General features: G+C 41.0%; 1 protein-coding gene across 10 annotated transcripts in view; it reads left to right on the top strand.

The window, feature by feature from the left end:
• The window catches only part of GREB1 (growth regulating estrogen receptor binding 1), a 175,708-nt gene that overhangs the window by 77,196 nt on the left and 70,536 nt on the right, over nucleotides 1-27,976 (top strand). For 6 of the 10 annotated variants that reach the window (XM_073335996.1, XM_073336003.1, XM_073336002.1 and 3 more), the window contains exon 2: nucleotides 20,154-20,310. In XM_073335996.1, the coding sequence (XP_073192097.1) occupies nucleotides 20,154-20,310 (157 nt within the window). Of the gene's footprint in view, nucleotides 1-6,063; nucleotides 6,531-10,225; nucleotides 10,243-20,150; nucleotides 20,311-27,976 lie in introns of those variants that run through there. The other 4 variants (XM_073335998.1, XM_073335997.1, XM_073336001.1 and 1 more) reach the window with 4 other exon arrangements.

Here is a 27,976-nt window from a genome sequence, read left to right as displayed (position 1 = left end):
TCTGCCCATTCATTTCATTGGGTGAGCCCTGGTTTGTGTGTTATGTGAAGGAGTAAATAACAGTTTCATTATCTGCTTTCTCCACACCATTCATGATTTTATAGACCCCTATCATAGCTCAGTCATGTCTTCCCTAAGCTGAACAGTCCCAGTCATTTTAATCGCTCCTCATATGGAAGCTGGTGCACACCCTTAATCATTTCTGTTGCCCTTCTCAGTTTTTTCCCCCCAGTTCTAATATATGTATATTTTGCGATGGGGCAAGCAGTATTCCAGGTGTGGGCATACCCTGGATTTATATAATGGCATCATATTTACTGTCTTATTATCTATCCCTTTTCTAATGGTTCCTAACATTCATGGTTAAAGTTGAGACTAGCTTCCTGCCTAACAGTTGGTTTTTGCTGAAACAGATACTAAAATAAATGGGAGGTTCCCGTTTTTGCGGGGAATAACACAGAAGAGAGACAAAGGAAATTCACTTTCCAGAAAACTTGGTGGGACAAAGTCAGAACCATTAACTGCTATAAGAATATTGATAATTCTGCAGACCTTTTTTTTTTTTTTTTTTTAATGTGCTGTTTGGGCATTTACATTAGTTTTGATTTCTGTATTTATTTGCCTGTGCACAGTATGACTGAAAAAGCTTTGATTTTTTTGGTTTGTTTTAATGATTTAGAGCAAGGGTTCTCAAACTTCATTGCACCATGACCCCCTTCTGACAAAATTGCCACATAACCCTGGGGGGGGGGAGACCGAAGCCTGAGCCTGCCGAGGCCCTGGGCAGGGGGACCAAAGCCCCAAGGGCTTCATCCCCAGGTTGGGGGCCTGTAACCAGAGCCCCACCACCTCGGACTACAGCTTCAGCCCCAGGCCCCAGCAAGTCAAACGCCAGCCCTGATGACCCCATTAAAACAGTGTCGCGGCCCACTTTAGGGGCCCGGCCCACATTTTGAGAACTGCTGATTTAGAGTATTAACAGAAGTCGCTTCATGTAATATTGGTAGTGGAAAAAAATGATTGTTACTATTTCAAGTGGCCCAATATTGTATGGAAAAATGAATTTTTTTTCCTTTCCTTTTTTTCCTCGTTGAAACAGTTATAAAACAATGTGTCTGATTAATAATGCATTCTATTGAAAAGGAATAGGAGGTTTGCTTAAGTATGATTCACCATTGTCTGGTACAATAATTATAAGTCTTTTGGTTGCTTTTAGGTCAGAATGACCCTGTTTGTTATAATTTTTTCAATGTTGGAATCCTATGCAGTGGGTGTTTAAAGAGTTTTGCAACAGATACCAGTTTATTGGCTTCACTGTTTTTTAGTAAGTATGTAACAACCCGTATTTACTTTGTGCCCTTTTTCATGTGGCACTGGAGTGCCAAATTGCTTTATAAAACCTATATATATATATATATATATATATATATATATATATATATATATATATATAATTTTTTATTACAAATATCTATGATGAGATTTCACAAAATTTTAATAAAGTCCTTCTTACTTGTCAGTAGTCTGGAGAAATGGAGTGCTTGCATCATGCATCTGTCCTGACCCACAAAGATTGGGGTGCAGCTAACACTGTCAGGTGGTTTAAATACAGAAAAGTAATACACTCTTACTGTGAGAATGTACTATGTGGCTTTATAATATACTTTCATAGGGTCTCCAATCGCTTTACAAATAGTGATTCACAACATTCATATGAGGTCACTAAGTGTTTTTTTTATTCCCATTTTGCAGAAACTACAGACCAAAGAAGTTGAATAACTGTCTGAAGGTCACACAGCAATTCAGTGGCCCAGCTCGGACTAGAGCTCCTGACTCCTGGGCCTGTACTCTAATTTTGTGTGGGAGGAGGGTTGCCTAATAGTTAGTGTTCATCCATAACCTGATTAGAAATTTAGATTTGATAGATTCAGTTCCCTATTTTCTATGCCCTCCAGTATCGTAGTGTCTGAAGCATGACATGATCTTTAACATAGTTATTCTCACTGCACCCCTGTGAGGTAGGAAAGTACAATTTCCCCCATTTTACAGCTGGGTAACTGGATTGGATGGATTTGATAGAATGCGTACCTCGATTTTTACCAATGACCCATCACCAATATGCACATGTATGCACTCAGACTCACACTTTATCAGCCATATTCTAAAGGGAGAAAAATGATGATACAATGTGAAAGCAATTTGTCCTATATGCTAAAATAGAATAAAATTAAAGTCTACAATATTTTGATCCCAGTATAGGCTTTGGGCAGTATTGTATATAGTGTAACCAAGCAGTAACTTTAAAATATAGATATCACATTCTCCTTTATGTGCAAAAGTCAGCTATCTATCTAGAAATATACTTTGGCCCAAAACCAACATATTGTATAATAAATGATCTTGGCAACAAGTACCGATAATTATAAATAGCTGGAAGGTAATAGCTATATTATAACAGGAGAGTATTATTTCTTACTTGGATGGTATCTTTGGTTGTGTTGTTGAATTACAGGAGTAATATAGGAGAGCCATGTTATAGAAGTTAAATGGAGACTCTCACTGGACAATTTGTGGTGGTTTTGAAAGTTCTAAAAATAAAGGTGGGGCTTCTGATTAGAACTTGGCTTCTAAGGGACAGAAAACATATCTGATACTATTAACTTGCATAAAGCTCTTCTGAAGGTATACATGGAGTCCATTATCAAGTACCATTTTTTGTGGGGGTAACACAAATGGTAAAAATACAGCATAAAATTTTTATGGTACTGTTTGCATTAAGGTCCTGATTCAATAAAACACTTGCACACATGCTTAACTTTAAATGTGTGCTAAAGTCCATCTCTATTCAGCAAAGCACTTAACTATGTGTTTAAGTCCCAGCGGCACTTAAGCATGTGCTTAAATGCTTTGCTGAATTGGACTACTTGCTTTGGTGGATCAGGCCCTGATGTTCAGCACGTTAGAGGAAGGAGCCCCAGGTCAGGACACACAGATAATAATGGGTTGATCTGATTGTGCTTCTACTGGTATCAAGAAGTTTTCACATCAGAAATGGCCAGTAAAATCACTATATATTTGTCTTCATGAATATGATGTTCATATCCAAGGACTTGCTGGTGCAGGGACTCGCCTTGTGCAGAATCAAAATGTGATTGAAACACAATAAACATTAAAGGGAAAAACAGTGCTGAGGTGCTTGAGAAACTTCAGGTGTTAAAAAGAGGCATCTCTAATAGCAAGCTGTGTTATGATAACCTAAATCTGTTTGGATTAGAAGCTATGGCATTTATCCCTCCTCTTGCTACTTGAGGTTCTAGGTGTATAAAAGAGAAGAATCTCAGAAGAGGTGACTTGACTAAAACAGAGGAAACTTAGGAACAAGCTGAACTTTTGCAGGCATAATAGAGGCCATATTCTGTCCTTGATTATATCCATTTAACCTATTGACTTAACTGAGGTTTCATGGCCATAAACATGGCCAGAAGTTGACTTTAAGATCTTGATCTTTTTGCTTGACTTTAACAAAGCCTTCAGTTTTATGCCCAAAAACAATTTCAAGCACATTTTATGTATGGTAGAATTTCTATTTTATGAACTAATTGGGGATTGAGGAGTTAATAAAATCAAAAGGCTCATAAAAATGAGCGTTTAAAAATTACAGTAGGTTCAAAGCATAAATGAGTCTGGTGCACTGCATCACTTTTTTTTTGTCCTTCACACCACTGCAAAGCAACGTCTAATGCATTGAAGGCATTGGATCGTGAGGGAATACTGATTTGTTCTTCATCAATATCCTTTAGTTATGTGATTTTTGTTTTGTTTTGTTTTTCTCCTCCCTTTCTCCCTAATCATCCTGTTGGGGGAAAAATGGTTTGCATAATTGGTCATTCATAAGGGTGGTGTTCATAAAAATGGAGGTTTTACTGTAATTTAGATATCTAAATATTTGATTTGTAGGTGAAATAGTTACTTAGATGTCCAAATATTCAGTGTATAACAACTTAATAACTTTATGTAACAATAATTGTATGTAACAATTTAATATATCTAAATACCTGATTTGTAGGTGAAATTGAATATCTAAGTAACTGTGTGTAACGATTTCAAGAGATGTTATCAGGCTAAAAGTTAAGGGCTTTATTGTGCCTTTTAGGCACTGATGTGCATCAGAATAGTATGAGGTTGTACTGCCCCACCAGAAACTCTGGGGCAAGGCACTATGCCTTCCGGAGAGGCCCAGTGTAGAAAGGACAAGTCCCCTGTGCTACACCCCTTTTGGATGTAGCATGATGGGGGTAAGTGCAAGGAGGGCAGTTATCTCATGGAAAATGTATTATTGTGCCCCATGTAACCACACCAATCTGGCCCCACCATTTTAAAGTACAGATTTCCTCACTTGTGTTACTGTTAGCAGCTTAGATTATTAGAAGTGAATATTTCAAAACTGAATTTTCCTTTTGGTACTTATGCTGTTTGTTTACTTTTTTGGATTTCTGTCAACTTGAACAACTAACAGCCTATTCAGTGTCATCAGGTTACCTTTATCTTTTCAGTTTCACTTTTATATTCTCATATTTTAGCACAGTGCAGGTGATTGAGCCTAAAATTTTTGGACCCAAGTCAAAGCTTGGGGGCCTCGGGATGTTTCTGGTGGGAATAGAAAAAGATGATGGAGCTTACAAGGATTGTACCAAGTCCTCCTTCTCTGAATACAGGGGGAACCAATGGCAAAAGGAGTAGTCTCTTATCTTACAGGCCCAAGCTCCTTTTCAGCCAGCACCTCCAACCCAGAACCTCTCTCTAGGTTTCTCTCAGACTCACACCATGCTTACAAGCTTCTACTTTGCTTTTTCAGGCTGTCTGTGGTTCTGTCTTCTGCCTTCACGCACTCCCGTATCCCCTTACACAAAACAATACACAGCAGAAATCCCTCTGCCCATACAGTCCAAAGCTCCTGGACAGGTGCACATAACCCTTTTGTCTTAGGTGAGAGGTTATGACTAACTTATTCTTACAGTTCATTTCCATCAAAATCAAGGTTTTAACTCAACCCTTAACAAGGTTTCCACTAGCTCCTAACAGTATTTTACAAATATTAAGTACAACAGAAAAGATGTTCCATTTTTTAAAAATTCCAGTGGAAATCTCTTTATTTTTTTCACACAAACATATGTATATACCTCCTAAAGATTCGCTTCTGGTCTTTACAAACCAAATATTGCAGTATTGTTTTTGTCTATGAGAACCTGAATATGAAGCTGAATAGAAATGGACTATAAACAAAAATGACACCATCTAATCTGTTGTCATTGTTCAGTGTAGGAGAAATGCAAAAACTAAAGTTTGCAGAGGTACAATTCACGTAAGCATGTACTAAGTCCTATTGACTTCAGTTAGGGTCACTGTTTTCAATGGGACTTAAACAGGAATAAAATTAAGCATATGCTTAAGTACTTCATTAAACTGAAGCCATAGGGGGAAATAAAGTTAGATTTTTAAAACAGCTTCAGTTTTGATCATCTTTGGTGATATATTACAAGTAATGTAAGTCAATATTTCAGAAATATGATTTTCACCCTGACAAGTGGTCCCTTTAAATGTAATACTGTAGTTGCTTCTTTGTGCATCCAGCAATATGGTGAACATAAAAGGTTTTCCATATACCTATGTACTGTTTAATTTCCTATCCATTTTATTTAGAAGACACAGAGACAATGTAGCAACATATTTAACTTTCATTCTCCTGTTAATCTTTCCTTTTGTTAACATAATAGAGACCTGTACAAACAGAAATCTTTTGTTCTCTTCAAGTGTTTTTCTATCTGCATAATGCAAAAGGACGTTCCTATTTCTTTAAAAAAAAATCTGTTGATGTTAATATTGCTTTAGGCCGACAGATTGATATGTACCTGGCTGGGAGCAACATGACCTAGCAAAATACTTCAGTGTTAATAAGACATAAAGTCATACCATTTATCATCTAGCACAGAGGGCACACAAATTATAGAACAGCTTGATAGGTTGTATGAGAGTCTGATTATTTTGTTTTTGTCGTAACTACAGAGCAGATAGCTTTGAAACCTTCCTGTGTTCTACTGGGACAGAAGAATGTTCATGTCATGACGACCTGACTGAATGTTCAGTTGCGCACTGCACTGACTCAGAAGCCTTAAGTGCTCCTAACCTATACTCCAAAGCAGCAGATTCTCCTAAATCAAAGGAAAGAAAACTCCATGAAGAAAAGGAAAGGAAAGGTTATAAATCTCCCCACCGTATTTTCCACAGTATGCATCCGATGAAGTGAGCTGTAGCTCACGAAAGCTTATGCTCAAATAAATTGGTTAGTCTCTAAGGTGCCACAAGTACTCCTTTTCTTTTTGCGAATACAGACTAACACGGCTGCTACTCTGAATTCATGAAGAAAGTTACTAGCAGTTACCACAGGTGTAAATCCTCTAGGATTGCAATCAAAATGTGAAATTTTGGGATTAACTCACTGGGTGTAATCAGGAAGCATAACTTTCTTTAAGGTACAGTGCATTTTGCTATGTGCAAACTTATTTATTTTTATGTGTATCAGTAATATTTTCATGATGAGCATTTTGTGATGCTATAGGGATTCCATCAAAATATTAATTTTACAGCTATTAATATTATTATTCACACTTCTATGTCATTTTGTGTTACAAATAGCATTTTAAAATGCTGTACTTGAAAGAGTTTAAAAATTGTCCATGTCTCAGGATTTTTGTTTTTTTTAACTTTATGCATTTGTCTGCACTATGTGTGTTCTCTGTGTCGGTCAGTTTCTCTTGTTGGGTAAGTGTCTCTTTCCCACAGAAACAAGGTTGACGTTTAAATAAAGTAGAAAATGATTATTTTAAATCTATAAAAGCTGGGTTTAAAACAGGGAACTTGGACAGATGCCTAAAACTACTTTCAACTTGTTTGTGAAAAGACTGAGGTTTCATCTTAGTGGTGTACCTTTAACCAAAGATGCACTGTTCAAAACACTGTGATTACGTGTTTTTTTTCTGATGTAGTACAGTTTTAAAATAAATAAAATAAATAATTATAATTAGAAATTATTTTGTAAATGAATCGGTGCCTTGATGGTGGTGGATTTTATCTTGCAATGAAATAATATCTAGAGATTTTACTATTTGTTATCACTCCTTCATTACAAACAGGATCCAAGATCTTTTAGACTCTCTTCTTCTCGAACTTTTAACATGTATTGAGTCTTCTCCATGTAGGCTCAGACTGAGGAAATCTCTGAGGCTGTCCACATGGAGTTTTCTAGTATCGCGCTGTGAAACACGGTGCCAGGGTGTGTAGGCAGCACTCTGCAGGAAAGATAGTATATCCCAGGCTGTGTTACCTTTTCCTAAGAATCTCCACGGGGCTGGATGGGGGACAGTGTGCACCCCAAGTTTGCCCACTTCTCTGTGGCCTGCCCAGTCACCAGTGCCTCCTCAGACCTTTGAAGTATCCTCTGTGAAGCCCAGAATAGGTGTGTTTGGGGCAGTACCTAGAGGCAGCTGAGCTCCTCTTTTATCCAGGAGCAAGACGATCCATGCACATCGGGTCCACTATGTGCAAGGAGCTGGGAGAGGTATGATCCGGGCCAGTATTATCATGGGAACATTTTCCACTCAGCTCCTACTTGCTACTTCTCTCCTAGCCCTGGTTCGTTCCTTCCTGCTTCTCAACCAACTCAATGTGTTCTTATACATGTAATTCTTTTTAAGGGAGTTTAAAAGTGGTCTCTGAAAGAGCTGCTGTAATCAAAAACCAAAAGCTGATCAAAGCAACACTGAAAAGTCGAACTAGGGACAGAGCAGAGCTGCTTGACTGGCAACAGGGTCCGGGATCTAGGCTGGGATAGGAGTAAAGCATGTCAATTGAACTACAGTTGAAACTGCTGATTAGTGATTTTTTTTTGTCTCCAGTGTAACACCTGCAAAGTTTATGAGATCCTGCAGGAAAATCAAATTTGCATTAGAATACATTGTTTCCTGCAGGGAGGAATGTCAAAGCATCTACAGGATGCAATGCTATTGCCTAAATGTATTTATTGCCATATCATATATTAGGCGTAGTCTGCAGTATTATTGCAATGCTAGACTGTCCTCCAGGTCTACATATACATAGGCTAGCACGGGATTAAAGAATGAAATATAGGGTTGGCTATACATTCCTAGACAAAAAACAAAAACAAACCCTTAAACCAGAGTTAGGACTGAGAGTAGGTTTCCAGTGAAAACTAACAATGTTGTCAGAAGGTTATAGTTAAGAAACAAACAGAAATTAAATACCCAAACATCAATAAATGTTCAGTTAAGGTCCCCTAAAATCTTTTTACTGGCCTAGATCTTCTTCCTCCATTTTATACCTTCCCTCAAATTATGCAACACCTTAATTAAAGAGTCTTGTAACTGCTGTGAGAACCACTGTCAAGACGCATATAATTCAGACTTGGCTAATGAGCTTCCCCCTTCTGTGATATGTAAAATGTGAGATTTAGAGAGGTTATGAGCATGGTTCTTCTGGAGACTGACTTCCACAAATTCAGCTGAATTTATAACTTTTCCCAGACATCTAAAATTAATTATAATCCCCCCGACAGAGTTCCCCATGAGGATTTTTGAATAACTTTTATATTTAGAAAGTAAACTTTGTGAAAGTAGTTGAATATATGAGATCTAAGTAAAGATTTGTGATTAAAACCCATTTGAACTTTGTATGGTAAGATTTATTACAAACTAGAAGAGGCCAAAAACATAACTTTTTTTTTCAAAACTGAATAAATATCAAAATTTCCAAACATCGTAACTCAAAATGATTTGTATTTCTAGCTTCAAATTTTTCAAATAAATTTCAGCTCTGGCTGGGGTCTAGCCAGGAGGAACTTCAAGCTCAAAGCAGTTTGTTCCTTACTTTATAAAGTAAGTTTTAAAAAGGGCCAAAACTAAGTCCTAAAAGGGGAACTGTTGTTCATGCTTAATTAATGAAAGCAGTCTGGTTGTAAATGGGAGTTCTCTGTTTCTCCACAGAAGTAGAACACCACAAGCTGTAGCCCTGCCAATTTCTCTGCACGGAACTGCCAATAATGCCTCAGGCTGGACCACCGAAACTAATCCATAATCATATTCTTTCACTGATTTATTGCTTGGTGGATTTGTGCACTGTCTCAGTTGAGCTTTTTGAATTGGTTGTCTGTAGTGCTGGTCAGGAAATGGTGGTTCGTTCCTGTAGAAAATGTAGATGAAACATTTTTCGTTTTTATCAAAACTTCCTGCAGGAATTTTGTGGGTTACAGTGAAAAATTAGCCCCTTTCAAACAACTGATTTTTTTTCCAGCTGAAAAATTTTCAGCCAAAGCCCAAAATATTTTGATTTTTGGGCTGAAATTTTTCCTGTTTCAGTGGCCAAAAATGAAAAAGAAAATTGCTAGTATGGCACAAAATGAGCCCTTTGTCTCTTGTGAATTGTTTGACATGTTGTCTGTCTGAGAGTGGCAGCATTGCTTTCCTAGCAGGTTTTCCACTTTGGTATGGATCTTTTGGGGTGATTTTCAAAGGCACAGAGGGCAGTTAGGCAACAATGAGCAGATAAATTTTTCATTAGTAAAACCCTAGCAGGAACAGTTATATATTTATAGAAAAAGTATGTATATTAATCTCTGTGAAGGGTGCCAATGTTAAAGAAAAAAACTCCTTATTTTTCTCACCCTGGGCAAGGACACTAATTTCAAAGACTGGATTTGAAATAGTTTTATTTTTAATACAAAATTGCCAGAAAGCCTGGTGGTCCTCTTCCTCCTTTTGAGCTCTTCTGCATGGTATACTTGAAAGCTTGGCAAATCGCATTCTGAATTCTTACTCAGGGATTCTGTTGCCTGGAAACATGAGTCAGCAGAGGAAATCATTATCGGATCACTTTCAGTGCAGAAGAAATCCAGTCTTCATATTGAACTAGTTTTCAGGATCAAAATAACAAATGAGATAAAAATAAAAAGAACAGCAAAGAAAGTGGCAGCTCAGAGATCAGACCAGTCCTCTTACAGTATATATCTTTTTATGGAAACAGAAGCAGAACTGTTTTTGGCTGGATAGAGGGGTAGGATTATTTTCTGTTTCCTGCCATCAGCCTTAATCATCAACCTCTGTGTTCAGTGATGAGATACTTTCCAAATTGGTACTATTAGGAAGCAATTTCTGATCTAATTCCATTGGAGAGGTATGAATTCTAAGATATGATTACAGAAAAGGGTACAGTACTGTGGGAGTTCTAGCTAGGATAACTGTGTTTGAAGTTAAAGCTTTAATGTTGCTTTTAAAATTGTAATGCTGAGGTGGGGCTTAGCAAATTGCCATAACCTGACTCCTAAGTGAAAAAGGAGATCTTTTCGTGGTGAGATTCCATTAGCCTTTTGGAGCAAGTTGCTACATTTAGAGATTTGGGTTTAAGCCTGCATAATATGTGACTACAATTAGCACTATAGTTTCTTTGTATAGATTACAGCTGACCAGGGTGTGACAACTCCGTCTGCTGACAACCTTCACAGTTTTAAAATTTGTTTTCATTCTGCAATGGAATGAAAAGAAAACATTTTGAATGGTTTTGTGAAAAGGATGAGGCTGGGTTAGGGCATTAGCCTAGCTTGTGGGAGAGTCAGGTTCAAGTCCCTGCTCTGCCTGATTCAGAGCAGAGGTTTGCATCCCAGATAACTGCAAATCAGGCTGAGTCTCCCACACCCTAAGCCAGTACCCTGTCCACCTGGCTTCCCTCTCTGTAAAAACATTCCTGACAAAAGTTTCACCAAAACTGATACAACTTCATTGAACCAGCATATTTTGCCAAAATTTCACTTTGGCAGAAATGTTCTCGCCAGTTCTACTATAGATGTGCATAGCCCTATATAAGCAACTAAAACCATACCATAGAGCAGTACAGTGAATGACAATTTTGTGGTACGCCAGTGACAGCTTCCTTTTCTCTGAAGAGAACTGATATGGTTTTGTACATGGCTGTAGTATTTCTAGTCATATGAATATAATTTTATCAGCACGTAATCTTTAATGTGAGGTTTGTTAAATCAACGTGCCTATGCAGCTCACACCAGAATTTTGCTTAACAACCAAAGTCTAGTTCTGTTCTTTTCAACTCCTTTTTCTTCCCTTGTGTGTAACTCTGTGCTCATGAAAGGTGCTGATGGGCATGCCCAGAGAACAGCTCCCATCATTTATCCATGGGACAAGTACAGCAAAGGGAGTGGACATAGAGCTTCCTCACACTGGCCTGCCATTGTGTCTCAGTCCTGACTTAAAGGACAGCCTCTGGGAGTGAAAGTGCCCACTTTGGTGTCATTGAGAGTCAAACGGGAACCAATTAGAACCATTTGTAGGGTTTTTTTTAGTGATGTGGATGGCTAGCCACAGTTGGGCTAACTCAGTTATTTTGCATAAGCAAACCAATACCTATCAGATGTAGTGTTGTAACTAATGGGTCTGTTAGATGTTCATATTTGTTTTCCAGAATAGAAAGGGTGTGAAATGAAAAAACATTTCTAGACACTGTCCCTCTCTCTCTAATTTATTAAATTTATTGGGATTAACTGTGGCAGTATTATAGAACTGCAGTCCATGGGTAAACTTCCTGAGTGCATAAGTGTGTTTTAAAATGACAGTGTCAATTATGGTTGGCAGATTTTAATTTTTTTTCTCTCATTTGTATAATTCTTAAATACCAAAATACCATTTCTCTCCTGACTGTTTCTTTTATTTGCCATTTGGTAACCACATATTTTCCCCTTTCCCTTCCATATTTCTTGGGAACGTCTGGTTCTACTTAAATAGATGCAGACTCCACTGGCCTTTTTTCCACAACCCCACTTTCTCCAGTCAGTAGGCCCCAGATCCACCAAAGGACTTAGGCGCCTAACTCCCACTTTAGGCTCTGAAATCCCAAATTCTCAAAACCCCTGCTGAGCTGACACCTAAAGTCCTTCAGCACCTACATTTACTACATTAGGTACCTAGGCAATTTGAAGTTTCTGCCTCTGTGCATGAGCACAGCTGCTTAGGTCTGACAGCTAGCACCTCTCTCATGCAAAAGCTTCAATGGGGTACTTGTGGCACCTTAGAGACTAACCCATTTATTAGAGCATAAGCTTTCGTGAGCTACAGCTAATATAGTTAGCGAATGGGGGAGACTGGGTATAGTGGGAAGGTAGAAGGTGGGGAGAGACTGCTTCTACTTGGTTGTCCTGGGACCTGTGGACCTGTTAGAACCAAAAAGCTCATGCATATATTCCTGTCCAAGAGATCCACTATTGTGGTAATACACTTTTGAACCTAATCTTCCCAAAATAGAATTAATATATTTGTTCATAAATTCAGAGCTTAAGGCCCTAAGGGACCATTGGATCATCAACTCTGACCACCTGTGCATCACAGGCCATTACATTTCACTATGTTAACGCTGTATTGACCCCAATAACCTGTGTTGCACTAAAGCACCGCTTCCAGAAAGGTATCCAGTGTTAATGTGAAGACTCAGAGCCAGTGTTAGTTTGAAGGTATCCACAGCTAACTCTTTTAGGACTCTTGAGTGCAAGTAATCTAGGCCTGCTGATTTAAAAATGTTTATCCCTAGTAGGTTTCAGAGTAGCAGCCGTGTTAGTCTGTATTCACAAAAAGAAAAGGAGTACTTGTGGCACCTTAGACTAACCAATTTATTTGAGCATAAGCTTTCGTGAGCTACAGCTCACTTCATCGGATCCCTAGTAGATGTTGTTTAACAATCTCCTTAGTTACTAATTGACTCATCATCCTCGTGATATGAATACATCATCCTGTTTCTTTCAAAATACAGAATAAATATTTGTTGAACACTTCTGCCTTTTTTACATCATTATTATAATTTTACCATCTCTACTAATGGGCCTGTACCATTGTTCGGATGTCTTTTGTTTCTAATATACTTAAAATCCTCCTCCTTATTGTCCTTAGCCCTGCTACCCATAATTTTTCCTTGATGTCTTTAGTTTCCCTTTTCAGTTTTGTGTCGTTCATAATTTCTAATTTATATTGACTGTCTCCTTCTCAATAATAGCTGCATTTACTGTACTATACGAATTCTAGTAAATATACATTTCTTGGCCCAGGCCTGGCACTGTACCTTCTTTCCTAAAGTCCTTATTCCAAGATCTCCAAATAGAAGGAATAGAAATAATGTAGAAATATTTACGTTGTGGTAGTACATTATGGTAGAATTGGAGCCCCGTAATGCTGGATGCTATACAAACTTGCAGCCAATTTCTGTGTGAGGTTTGCACTTTGGTTGATCTTATTAAACGCGGGAGTTCTAGCTGAATCCTTTTACTTTGACTGGATCTCCTTTTGCTATAGCTTCCCCCCTATTCTACCATGATTGATCCCCTGGCTTCCTGGCTGAGAAGGAACTGACTTTGCAACCCTGGGGAAAGGGCCACTGCAGAGTAATGCAAGTGGCTTCATTTTTCAAGGTCTGGGTGGAAAGACCAAACCTGGCAATTGAACTTGACCTTGTTACACTAGAATAGTAATCCTCAGTCAAAGTGGCCATCCTTCTCGTTCCATATTGCACAAACACCCCTTGCTGTAGGAATTTTGCTTATTCTGTGGTTGGAGGTTGAGTGCTGATCTCTCTGGATTCACACAGACCTCTCGCTACCACTTTCCATTTTTAGGATGGCTCTTTTCTTGTTTACTGTGCCAGATATCTTTACACGTGCAAGGCAGCATTTTCTGAGAGATCCCAGTATATTGCCCTAAACTGCTTTGTTGGAGGCGACATCTACTGCTTAATGCTGATGCGTCTGCGTGATCCTAGTCTCCTGTTTATCATGGATTTAAGCAGCTGTGGATGGTATTTTTCCTCTGTATCCTCTCCATGGTGACTGACAGTGTGATAAATCAAAGAGAAACTCTTTATCAGTAGCCAGGATATTGGGCTATCCTGCTGCTGCACTAGCCCTCTCAATTGATCTGGTCACTGTCTCCGATTGTTGCTTGGAATTTCACAGGCATTTGAAACTTCTGCCTGTGCCACCCACTTGTAGCCAAGAGAGAGAGACATAAATCTGGGCTGTAAATGCCAAGTCCAGTGGACCAGGAAAATAGGCTCACTGTGATCAGTGCCTGGAGCCAGGGGCCAGCATTTGACAACTCAGGTACCACATTCTGGGTGGGTGGGGTACAGCCTCCCAAGTTTAAAAGAAATGGCTGGTCTTGATGGTTGGGAGGAATGTCAGTCATCCTACAGCTAGTAGGAAACAGCCCTTCCATAGCTTGCTTATATTGGCATTAAAAGCCCTCTCTCAAGCAGCTGGGAGAATTGATGGAGGGCTCATTCTGCTGAAATGGCAGGTTTAGTGTTGGCGTGAAAGCTTCTGCAACAGTGTTTGATGTTGGGAAGTGGGTAGAAAAGCAAGTCCATTCCTACTGCTGGTAGCTTACACAGTGTGTGCTCCACGTCCTGAATCTATAACTGCATTTGACCAAACAGCATTCAAGGACTCCCCAGCTCTATCTACCTGCAGCAACCCATGAATGCCACATGTAGAAAAGCTGAATGCTGCTATGAAATCTGAGGTAGTGTCATTTTGATTCCAGGGTCAAATTCCTGTGGAACAGAGCCTCACAATATAGGGTCAGTGGTATAAGCTTTCAGAACATGTTATTTGAGGATTGTGAGTTTGGGTCTGGGTGCCAGGGAACCCCAAAGAGTATGTGATCAAGGTAGGGTTGCCAACTTTCTACTCCCACAAAACCAAACACCCTTGCCCCACCCCCTGCCCCACCCCTCCTCTGGGGCCCCAGCCCTGTCACACCTCTCCTCTGAGGCCACCCCCCCCTGCTCACTCCATCCCCCCTCCCTCTGGTGCTTGCTCTCCCCACCCTCACTCACTTGCTCATTTTCACTGGGCTGGCTCAGGGGATTGGGGTACGGGCTCCAGGGTGGGGCCAGAAATGAGGAGTTCAGGGTGCGGGAGGGGGTTCTGGGCTGAGGCAGTGGGTTGGGATGCGAGAGGGGGTGAAGACTTTGGTTGGAGATGCAAGCTCTGGGGTGGGGCCAGGGATGAGGGGTTTGGGGTGCAGGAGGGGGCTCCAGGCTGGGACTGAGGGGTTTGGAGTGCAGAAGGGGGCTCTGGGCTGGGGCAGGGGGTTGGGGCATAGAGGGGGTGAGGGCTCTGACTGGGGGTGTGGGCTCTGGGCTGGGGCTGGGGATGAGGGGTCTGGGGTGCAGGAGGGTGCTCCGGGCTGGGATCAAGGGGTTCAGAGGGCAGGAGGGGGATCAGGGGCATGTGTTGGGGCTCAGGAAGGGGTCAGGGGTGCAAGCTCCGGGCGGCACTTACCTCAAGCAGCTCCCGGAAGCAGTGGCATGTCTCCCTCCGGCTCCTACATGGAGGTGCGGCCAGGAGGCTCCAGGTGCTGCCCTGTCTGCAGGTGCCGCCCCGTCCGCAGGTGCAGCCCCTGCAGCTCCCATTGGCCATGATTCCCAGCCAATGGGAGCTGCAGAGCCACTGCTTGGGGCGGAGGCAGCGTGTGGCACCCCCTGACTGCCCCTATGCGTAGGAGCAGAGGCAGGGACATACCACTGCTTCCGGGAGCCACATGGAGCCATGGCAGGCAGGGAGCCTGCCTTAGTTCTGCTGTGCTGCTGACCAGAGCTGCCAGGGTCCCTTTTCGACCAGGCATTCTGGTCGAAAATTGGACACCTGGCAACCCTAGATCAAAGCTCTGATTTTAATCTGTGTTTGAGTAGGCAGATATTCAGAGACTTAGTAGTAGCATACTGCAAATGGTAACCTTACCAATATCGATATGGTTCAGTTGATAAGTTACAGGGTTGGGAATCAGGAGACCTGAGTTCTAGTCCTGTCACTGTCCTGCTGTGCCACCTTGAGCATGTCACTTTACCTCTTTGAGCTCTCACTTTCACCATCTATAAAATTGAGTTAGATTTACAATGGAGAATAAGGATCACTATCTAATGGGGTCATATGGCCCCCATCACCAGAACATCTTAGCACTTAGATTTTGAGTGTGAAGTATTATTATTTCTTATATACTTTTGAAAATCCCCTCATTATGGCCCTAACCAATAGAATATTTTTACTACTAATCATTAACCAATGCAATGTTAGAAAGAGCTTACTTTTTTAAATGGCCCTTTCCTAGGGGCTTCCCATTTTTTGCATTTGAAACCTGTTAACTGATATAAAAATTCAGACCAGCCAGTTAAGACCATGTGTCCTAATTTTCATATTTGGAATGTGAGATATTAACAAAGGACAAGGTCCTTCCTTAGGAATGAAATTGTCAGTGACTGGTACCACAAAGAAGTGTTTTGGGCTTAGGTGGAATGTGAGTGGCTGAAGGTTCTTTCAGGAATACTCAAGCTAAAAATCACTGTTAATGGAGAAAAATAATGCTTGATTCTTTTCTCACCTATACCAGGTTTACTTTGATGTAACTCATTGACTTTTTTGGAGCTAGGCTTGATTTACATAAATATAAATGAGAGGAGAACCCATAACCCAACAGAGTAAAATGGCTTCACTTTCCCTGATCACTTAATTTACTTGTGTCTGTGATGGTGGTATCTGAAATATTCACAGACCTGGAGATGGAATTTCTGCTCTTTCCATTGGCTGACTTGCTATGAACACATATTTTTACATTCCACTTAACAATACACATATTTCTATTCCAAAGAAAGAAAAGATAATAGAGTAACAGGTATTTTTTGAGTGGGGCAGAGTTTATAAACTGGAAGAACCTTTACAATTTCCTATAGAATGTGTTCCCACCTATAAGAACTAGATGCAAATATCACTGAAGCATATGATGCTGTAAAACCATAAAATTTAGATGACAGTGTGTCCTTAAAAACAAACAAAACATGGGTATAGAGTCACACAAGGAGGTACAGACCCTCAGTAAAGCAAACAGCCCTTTGTTCCTCTTTGTTTAGGACATTTCTGGGGCAGATAGGTAACATTCCAGTATTGCGTTTGAATTGTATCTACACGTTACATTTCTAGGTCATTCTTATACAGTGGGGGTCTTGTAAGGGATTTCATGTGAATTCAAAACCTTCTTATGTTTCACATGTTTTAAATAGGATTTCCCAGAGGTAAAAGAATTTGTAGGTCCTTGATCCATCTAGTCATGATGGGTGTTTCTGCAGTAAAGCAATTCATCTCTTTCTAATACTGCAGTATATGGGCACCTTTAGCTTTGTGCTCTTTCATTGTGCTCTGTCAGACATGTAAAGGCAGAAAATAGCCTCTGGGGAGCCCTCCACCTGAACAACAGGATCCTGTCAGTGGGTGGGAATAAACTGAGCAGGCTCTGGTCTGTTCGGGTTAGACTGTGTTTCTGCTCTTAGCCCTCAGTAAGGGGGCTGCATGTGCTGGTCTCAAAGGGACACAATTCTTCCCTCTTTCCATGCTTGCTTTGGGTAGGGGGAGGAGTAATTTATTGAAGTGCAGCATATTTCCCGCAGCATGCCCAGCCAGCTCGGCTGATGAGCATGTGGGTGGGAGGGTCAGAGTCAAGACTTCACCCGCTCCCCAGCCCTGTTTGCACTTACTCTCAGGGAGCAGCATCCAGAGCAAAGCCCTGAACTCAGGACAGGGCACAAAGCCAAGATCAAGGTAGCTCTAAAGCCCAACATGGCCACATTGTAGGTAGTCACAATCTAGCCCTTCCTGAGAAAGTGTCACTCCTGCTCCCACTCTAGACAAGGACTCTCTATTAGTCACTTCAGTGGGAGCAGGACTGAGCTGTGTATCAATAACATTTTCCTATGTGGACATGATCAGGTCTTACGGATCTTGGAATTTAAATGTAAAGGTCTCATTTATTAACTAACACTTTCTATAGAAAAAATGTTTATAAAATGGATGATTGCTGAATGGCATTTAACTTCCTGATGGTGGCTAAATGTTGGGAGCAAGCCGGCTGACCACAACTTTTTCCAGAAGAAAGCATTTGTTATGCAGGATTGTGGGAGTGCTACCATCAGTCATATAGCATTCAAATGGTGCCTGCCCTTTCACCATGAAAAGAGGCCCTACCCAGAAATGTTTATAATTTAGTCAGAGAATATTTTGCTTCTGGATGTGGGAGTGGGGTTCAGCACACGAGCAAAGTGATAACGTTGTTAGCAGGTGTTTCATTATTTCCATGTTGGTTTTTTAAGTGTGTTATGTAGATGTATGTAACTACACCTACAACTATGAGGCTTGGGGGATGGACTGGAATTAGCATTCGTCTTTTGGTAGCTTCATTAATGACAGCTGTCTTATACCTTTAAGTAGTAAATGTTTAATACAATTCATTTTATGAATCCACGTTAGTTTCCTTTTGTACTCCTGTGGTTTGAGATAACATCAGGACAACATTGGCAATGGCAGTGTTTCCTCACTGTCTGCAGTTGTGTTTGGTGTAGCCCGAGCTTAAAATAGCTTGCAACAGGAGAGAGTACTCTCATTGCATGAGTCCAGCAGGAAAGGGAGGCCTGGGGATGCGGGGGGAATGGAGGCCTGGGGAGAACACTGTCTACTCAAGCTGGGAGTTGGCCTTCTGCTTTTAGCAGAGGAAGGGGGATGTGCCCGATCCTTATTTAAGTCCTCAACATAGTCTGGAAGCTCTGCAGCTTACCTGATATCATTGTGTCTTTGTGAAGCCTCACAACAAATTGAAGTCTCCTGTCTTTAGTTCTGTTTTCATCTGATAATGTCAGTGAGTGTACTTAAGGGATGTGTGTGAGAGAGATGTTGGCACTGTTTGTTTTCTGTGTACCGCATGCTTATGTTACATGTTAAACACTTTCCTTATTGGTTCTTTGTGCTTGCCTAATTGTTGTATATAGTTTTACTGGGGTGGGCAATATAAATATACAATAAAGTATATAATATCACACTGTGCCATGTACTGTACTGTCACAGACAGCAGCTCACTAAAGACACATTTTTGTTTAGAAAGAGAGTGGTAGGTGGCTTAGCTTGTTCAAAGTAATTTTTCTCTTGATTGAGTGATTCCTGGAGGCTACTTCCCAACGGGCTTATTTCCCAAGCAGTATCCAGTGTGGGGATGGGACTGTTCAGTGGTTAGGAATTACTGTCACAGACAGGAAGCATTTCATGCTTTCAGTTCACAGTTACTTGAGGAGGGAAAGTTCGTGGGGCCCAGGGCAAGAGCTACTTTGTAGTAGAAAAAAAAAAGCTGACATGGCTTTGCGTTAGAACAATTCATTGTGTTCACAGTGGAAAGCAGGCAGTAAGTGAGTATGTGGAAAGTAAACTACTAGAATATTCCACTGGATTAGACTATTATGGTTCAGTAAACTACAAAATGAACAAATCATGTGGCTTTACTAATAATAAATGCAATTAAATACCGAATCAAATGGATAACTTGTCTGACTCTTGTTCTAAAAACACTTGTGCTTGTTTAGAGGGAAATATATTGTCTCAATGTATTAATAAATCTCCTGTTATTGGGGAAAAGATGCCAACGACACTTTTAGCCATCCTTTTAGACTGGATTTTAGTTATAAGCAACACGATTTTGCTTGGAGAGAACACTTCTAAAAGAATAGTTAAACTGCTCTAACCATGAATTTTAGGCATGTGTTATGATGGGCCATTGAGTTGTCAATACACATATACATAACTGTTATCCACAAGACCCTTTAAAGTGCATTCTGTTTGAGATATAGGAAACACAAAGATTGTTTGACAGATGAGATTACTGACTATTGCAATGCATCTCCTGAATTGCTGTACAGTTTGTTAAATTAGGGAATTACAAGAATCAGATTTCTAGCAACATCTTCAAAAAGGTGTCAGACCTTGCTGCCTTTCTGTTGAATTACAGAATGCTGTTATTTAGATAACTTCCTGTAATTTACCAGCAGGATCTGTTTAGTGGGCTGCTGCTGTCAGTTTTCTTTTTTTCTGCCTTTCAGTGTAGACAATGCAGTGCTACTCTCTCATGAGAAATGTTGTGGTTTGCCTTCCACACAATGTGATCTCCTAGCTCTGTGAACTAAAATTGAAACGTGGTTTATTTCTTCTTTTTTTGAATAAGAAGATGGGAAATTCTTACGCCGGGCAGCTCAAGACAACCAGGTTCGAAGAAATATTGCATAATTCTATTGAGGCCTCTCTCCGCTCAAACAGCTTAGTCCCCAGACCAATCTTTTCTCAGCTGTATTTGGAAGCCGAGCAGCAACTTTCATCACTAGAAGGTAGGAAATCTTGGCATTTATATTTCTGTTCACATAGAACTATGAATCCATTCCTTGTTCATCCAGTGATCATCATGAAAGTTTCAAATTAAATATAGAGAGATGCAAAAGTATTGTTTGGCTGCTTTATGTTCTGTGCAACCTCCTCCTTCCCCCAAATCTAATGCAAATTTGAAAAAAGAACTATTTGAAGCGAATAATTATGGAATGCTCCTTGTTTTTACAAAGTAAGGCTCTATTTTTGCAAACACTTATGGACATACATAACTGAAAGCACTATGAGTTCAACCACTAAACACAGGCAGAAATCTTTGGAGGATCAGAGCTTTATCTGGTAGTTTACCTTTATAGAATAGAAAATTCTACTATGTTACACAGTTGCAAAAATACAACAGATTTACAAATGAGAGATGATAAAAATAATTTTGATTATGAATGAAAGCAGCAAAAATATTTGCAGCCTTCCTATTAAGTATGCTAAGAAGATTTTATGATTAATTTTGGCGTGACGGTGTTTTTAACTTGATCTCCATTTTTCAAGGTATTGGCTTAAGCTGTTACCTAGTGTTCTATGGTAAATCCTGCTCACGGCCTCTGGACTGATGTTTAATGTCTTGGATTTCTCTGATTTATTCATATCTTTGCTGAGCTGCTATGTTGGTCTCTCTTTTACTCATGTTTACAATGTTGCTGCACCTGTGATGGTCCCAGGATAGTAGAGAAACAAAGTGGGTGAGGTAATATCTTTTATTGGACCAACTTCTCTTGGGGAAAGAGACACGCTTTCAGGCTACGCAGAGGTCTGTGGTCTAATAAAAAATATTACTTCACCCGCCTTGTCTCTTTCTTCTATTCATTCATTTTTCTCTCTGGAGGTGGAATAGTTTAGATGAATGTGTAGATCTGACAACCAAATTAATTAGAAAAACAAGTCAGCTAATATGTAACATCAAGTCTACTTAGGAGCTAAATTGTGTTTGTTCTCAGTGGGTCTGACAATGTGCAGGCAACATTATCCTGCTGGCACACATATTTCCTCTCTTTCAACTAACTACTGGAGTAATGTTGCATTTGTTTCCTGCGTGTGTGTTCTTTCGTAGCCTGCAAAAGATGATGTAGGCACATATGGACTGCAAAATGTGTAAAGTATAATATAGTTTGTAATAAGTATTCTAAAAAAATCAATCCAGCCACTGAAAACAAATGAAACCATTTTGAAAAGATTAAACACTTGCCAATATCTCACTGAAAATGTTGAAAAACATTCTGTTTAGAAACGGATCTGCTTATATCTCATACATGTTTATCTCCCTCCTTTCTTTACTGCTAACTAAGGACCAGGGCCGGCTCTAGGTTTTTTGCCACCCCAAGCAAAAAATTGGCCGCCCCAAGCTCAGAGAACGCAATTGCCCAAGCCAGAAAAAAGAAAAAAGGATGGCCGGAATGCCACCCCTGGAATTGTGCCACCCCAAGCACATGCTTGCTTTGCTGGTGCCTAGAGCCGGTCCTGCTAAGGATATTTGCATGAAAATATAATCTCTGAGTGTCCATCTGCTCCTGCTGCGTATTCCCCACATGAAGTGATGATCTTCTATTGGCAAAAAGAAAAAGAGTACTTGTGGCACCTTAGAGACTAACCAATTTATTTGAGCATAAGCTTTCGTGAGCTAGAGCTCACTTCATCGGATGCATCTTCTATTGGGAATTTCATAAATGTTTCCATGGCAACTAACTGTGATGTCACAAAGTGGATTATGACATCAGCTGGGAAAGATGCTTCAAGAGCAGATGCATTGTTCAGGGACAAAGGTGTAGTTTTCACACTTCTGTAGCTCCTTTCATTCAAGGTTCTCAAAGGACTTTACAGACCTTCCTAGCCTGATCGTTTTTTTTTTCCAGTCAATGTGAACAGAATCAGGCCTCAATTAATTAAACCTCACAAATCTTTGCCTAGAGCATTCCCTTTCATGAAAAGATCAGAGGATGGAAACTCTATTAGGCAATCCATACAGAGCTTTTTCTGGGTTGTTGCATGAAATGGTTGAGGTTGCAATCTCACATCTTACATCCTGCTCCAGCCTCACCCCCAGAACAAACAGGAGTTTCCTCCTCTAGGAACCATGAAGCCCTAAGGTCTGAGGGGTGGACGGCAATAACCTTGAAGCAATGGGCCATCCTTGTGGTGGCACTGTCTACGACACCAGCTCTTGGCCCCCCTACTATCTGTATCCTCCCTATTCCCTGACTCCTTGACACAGTGGGTCTGTTGTGGTGCAGTTTATTTGTGGTCCTAGCGTTTCCCGCCCTCGCCCCCCAAGCCAGTGTTTTCAAAGTGTAACCCATGCCTACTTGGTGTGGGGCTCTGTCCTCCTCTTGTGGCACCTAGACCATCTAGAGATTGATGAGTCTGCTACAGCCTTGGCTAAGTGCCATGTGACTTTTAGCTCATGCGGTAGAGCACTGTTTCCCAAACTATGGGGCACGGCCCCCTAGGGGGGCATGGAGGAATGTCTGGGGGGTGGTGTGGCAGGGCCTGGGCCAGCCCCCACTAGGGAGGTGGGGAGGAAGCACCACCCAGCTCCATTCTGCCCCCAGCTCCACTCCAGCCTGGCCCCAGCCCCTGGCTGCAGCTGTGGCCCTGGTTCAGTTCCCGGCCCAGCCGCGTACCTGCTTGCAGACATGGCTCAGCCATCGGCGCCCGCTCTTGGCCCCAGGACCCACTCCAGCCACAGCTCGGCTCCTGGCCCCGGCTATGGCTCTGCTCCCAGCCTGGGCAGGGGAGGGGCACAGACACATTCTATTACTGGTAAGGGGGGTCATGAGAGAAAAGTTTGGGGATCACTGCAGTAGAGGCTCATACACTAAGCTTCAGAGGTCCCAGGCTCGATCCTGCCTGCTGACGACCGGGGTCTGTCAGCATTATACAAGCTTGGAGGGAACCATGCGTTAAGTGATTCACACAAGGTAATACAGTGAGTGGCAGAACAAGGAATAGAACCCAAGAGTTCTGACTCAACATTCTCTGCACTGCCAGCTAAGTCGTGTAGGCACAAAATGACAAAAATACAGCTGCAGAATTGTCTCTAAACAGAATGGCTCTGGTATCCTGTTAGGCACTAATGGCCTCACAAGTTGCTATTGCTTCTTGCCATATTTGAAGAGTGTTTTTCTGAAGTTATCTTGCAGCTCACAGTTTGCATTTTTTTGGTGTTACTTTGCCCTGTTCACCATACCACTTGGCAGCAAACCAACCACCTTGACATCAGTCAGGTTTTTTGTTCCTGCTGCTGTTGTTCTTATTTTAAAATTGTTAATTTATAAGGGACACTGTGAACTTGAAATATAGTTAATTTAAAAATAAATGAGTTGAAAGTAATTTCAGGTTCTACTCCTACCCCTAATTCCCACAAACCGATTTTTGTGGTTCACATAATTTTCCTATTTAAAATGTTTTTCTCTCCCCTGTTGCTGTGTGAAAGACCTTCACAAATAATAGGGCAAAGTGCCTACACAGTAAAACTAGACTAGTGTTATTACAATTTATGATTATATATTACAATTTACACCTAAAATCCTATAAATGTGAAAGAGATTATAGCCTGTTTTATGCGGGAAATCAAACTGAATGATCATAATGGTCCCTTCTGAACTTAAAAGTCTGTGCCAAATATGCACAAAGTAAACCAGCTAAAATTAAGGTCTCTTTTCAACCTGTAGATTTTTAAACTATCTTTTCAAATATCGCTATGTCTAAATTACAACTTTTTTAATTCCAGTTTTTGCAGATCATTTTGATAACACAAGATAGAACAGGGGATAACCCCTTGTTACTATTACAATACTGTGTTATTCAGAAAAACAGTTGCTTTTAAAACATTTTTTCTGTATCCTAAAACTTTGTTTAGACATTCTCTAGACAACTGTTGTCTTAGTTTGCTGCTGTTACTGTTTTATATAGATCCGTTTGCCTTCCTTAGTCATCATATCCATAATCATTTTGATGACTATATATTAAATAAACTAAAAGCTCCATGGGTCCACCACACTGTTTGTCAATCTTTTTTATCTTTGCCCACTTAGTGATGGATTCTCTCTCTTCTCCTATATTGGCTCATTCAGCTTTTGAAATGGCCTGAAAATATTCTTTAAATACTGATTCTCTTCAAATGATCCTGCTGTCAGCTTGCTGGGTTGTCAGAAAGCCTAGAGAGTCTGATGTGACCTCTCACCTTTAATCTTGCCTTTCTAATGACTAGCTTTTAAAGTTTTCTTCTTTTTGTGGCTTTTGGAGCTTGGAGAACCCTCCTCCAAATGTTTAGTAAAGTGACATACAGGGACTTCCTAGGATGGCTTGATGGCTGTAGTAGATACGGATGGTGTTTGGCTGGTGCTAGTTTAGATTTCTTGTAGGCTCTGCCCTGACTATTGGGGGCATTTTTGAGCTGTAGCTAGTCTGTGTCTGTTAGAGTATGGATATGCTTCTCTGTTAAAAGATTGGGGGCCAGATTCTCTGCAGTGTAAATCTGTATGGGCTCATTGAAGGCAGCAGAGTTGTGCCATTTTACAGCAGCTGATGATCTAGCCCTGTATATTTTTTTCCATTTTGAGATTGGTGGGGATGATCTTATGAACTCTTCCTTTCTCATTAATGCCTTCTGTCTGTGGATGTGGGACATGTGGCCTCACCTTGAGGTGGCTCAACTGGCATTAGAGCTTTTGCTGCCTTTTACTGGAGATGTCTAGGGTACTGTGTGTCTCAAAAGGCAAAATCAACTTAGTTCCTAAGATGCACAGGAGAGGGTCTTGTGCCTGCAGCCTACTTAAGGTGTACAGGAGAAGGGCCCCAGCAGACAGCCCCCATAAGGTGTGTGGGTTAAGGATTTCTAGCAGTATCTAGTCAAGTGATCCCAAATTGCAAAATGTATTTTTAATCCTTTCTTCTTTAAAAACAACTAAAACTCGATAAAGAACTACGGGCTGGTAAAAACTGGCATAATTCCATTGACCTGCACTGATTTGCAGCAGGGGAGCATCTGGCTATATGCTGATTGAATGTTAAGGTAAAGTGTACAGCTGAGCACTCAGTAGTCAAAAAACTGATACTGTTAAGGCTGCAAGAGCAATCTTTACTCTGCCCCTTAGTGTGGATACAGGGCCTGATTCTCCATTCTGATGTGATAGCATTTCATGCCCACTTTGCAGGGGTGGAAATGACTGCATGCGGTGCACGGGAGGGGAGAATCAGATTCACAGTCTGTAATTCTATGCTTACATACTGTTTCTCAAATAATATACTATTTCATACATTTTTTTCTGCAGCTGTACATACACATGTGGGGCATCTTCTAGTGCTATGTGCTACTCTGCGTATGCCCACACAGGCAGAGCCCATTAAAGTAATTCATTTTGAAAGTGTACAGGAAACATGTCTTGTACATCATATGCAGCAGTGCAAGTAGAGTGGTCCGGTCTGGTACGACGTACCAGCAAGATATTTATAGCTGGTATGGGTTACCGGAAAGAGGAGGAGCAGAATGTGGGGCCACTAGGTGGCCCCATGCTGGCAGCTCCCTTGGCGCAGCTGTACCGCTCCCAGGCCCTGTCCTCCAGTGGGGCTGCTGTACAGATGGAGGAGACCCTATGTGGAAGGGCTGGGGAGGTAGAGCATGGGGGCCCCAGGCTGGGAGGAGTCACATGAGGAGGTCACGTGCCCCCCCCCCCGCGGGGGGAGGGGCGTGAACTGGTAAAAAATGGATTCCACTTGCACCACTGATCATATGACATGTTAGCTTCTGAATCCTGCACATCGACATCAATGGCAGTTGATCTCAGTGGGAGTAGGACTGGGACTTAAGCGCAATAAAATAGTAATGGTAAAATTAATTGGCATATACAGACCATCCAAGGGGGGTCAGGAGTATGATGCCCTTGCTCACATTGACTAGTACCCCACTTGATGTCAGTGGGACTGTTTGTGGAGTAAGGTGCTATTCAACATTAATAAGGGTATCACAGTCTGGATCTAGGTTTGCAGCTAAATTATCTTTGCAGTTAACTAGCACCTAAGGAAGTCTATGTTGCTGGCTGAAAATAAGTGTTATGGCTATTGATTTAAGCCTTGATCCCAATGACTTGCACACGTACATTACATTACTCATGAGTAGAATTACACACATGTTTAAGTGTTTGCAGGATTGGGGCTTAAATTATTTTTTTAAAAGAATACTTAGCAAGAGGAGAATCTACCATGTAAAATTTCAGTCAATAAAGATGCACTGGATCACAATGACTGAAAATAATGTAAGCGGAAAATACTGAAAAATGCAATGAGGCTGTGGAAAGAATTCTATAAAAGTGGTAGCAATAACAGTCTGATACACTGCACTCGTTGTGAAATATTATCTGATCATGTAATTCAGCTGGTGTCAATCAGTATAGCTCTGTTGACGTAATGGAGCTATGCTAGTTTACATCAGCCAAAGATGCTGGCCCTGTAACACACAAGGGGTAGAGCTAACGTTATGTCCACTGGTAGCATTGTCATTTCCTAACTTACAAGTGCTTCACTGTGCAACTTTCACCTTCTGTAGACTATTTTGTAAAAAAAATGGAATTATATTGTATAGACTGCAGATACTCAAAATGTACAGTTTTTTATAATGCTGACAACTGTGTGTGAGGGTAGACCATTAAAGTCTCCTGCACTCTGTATGGGAGATGTCTACACTGCAACAAAAGATCCAAGGCACCCAATCTCAGAGCTCAGATGAACTGACTCTGGCTTCTGGGGTTTGGGCTGCGGGGCTAAAAATAGCAGTGCAGGCATTTTGTCTCAGGTTGGAGTCCTGGCTCTGAGACCCTTCCCACTTGCCAGTTCTCAGAGCCAGGACTCCAACCTGAGCCCAAATGCCTACACTGCTATTTTTAGCCCTGCAGCCCAAGCCCTAGAAGCCCAAGTCAAATGAGCCGGGCTCTGAGACACAGTGCTGCGGGTTTTTCTTTGTAGTATAGACATACCGTAAGAGCTTATCCACATAAACATGGGGCTTACTGTGGGAAGCAGTTTTTTTTACACTCATTTAAAATTGGATTTTGACTCATAACAATGATTTGCAATATGCTTGAAAATAAAGACCAAACCCCTGAACTATGCCTGTTAGTGCAAAATGGAGCTGTCACTCATGTTGTACAGCTGCACGTTTGCTTTTGGATTCCTTTCATTCTTAATCTGAAAGCCTGCACAGCTCTCCCCTGCCTAAATCTCTGCTCCCGCGTTTTGTTACTCCTGTCTCTGCATTCCAGTGACAAAGGCTGCTTCACTTCTCCCTTTGTCCCCTCTTTACCTCTTGTCTTTGTGCCTTCTCCCATGTTATTCGCTGTGCGTACCACTCTGCCTTTATTCCAGTTCACCAGGGATCAATCTTGCTATTCATGTGAGTAAAGGTAAGCATATACTTAAATACTTTGTTGTCTTGAGGCCAGAGTGCTTGGCACCTTTCAGGATCAAGCTTGCAACACCTAACCTCTCCTCTTTCAGATCCCTCCTTAAAACTCACTTATTCTGCAAAACTCACAAATGCCAACCCTGGAGTCATTATTTAAGGAGGGGACAAAGTGGGGGAGGAGGGTCACGGAGAAAACCCCTCTGTGGCTGACCTCTCCCATG

Source organism: Lepidochelys kempii, chromosome 3, assembly GCF_965140265.1.
Source record: "Lepidochelys kempii isolate rLepKem1 chromosome 3, rLepKem1.hap2, whole genome shotgun sequence".
NCBI classification, from domain to species: Eukaryota; Metazoa; Chordata; order Testudines; family Cheloniidae; genus Lepidochelys; species Lepidochelys kempii.
The sequence above is the reverse complement of the archived record's forward strand: the minus strand, read 5'-3'. Positions and strand labels throughout refer to the sequence as shown.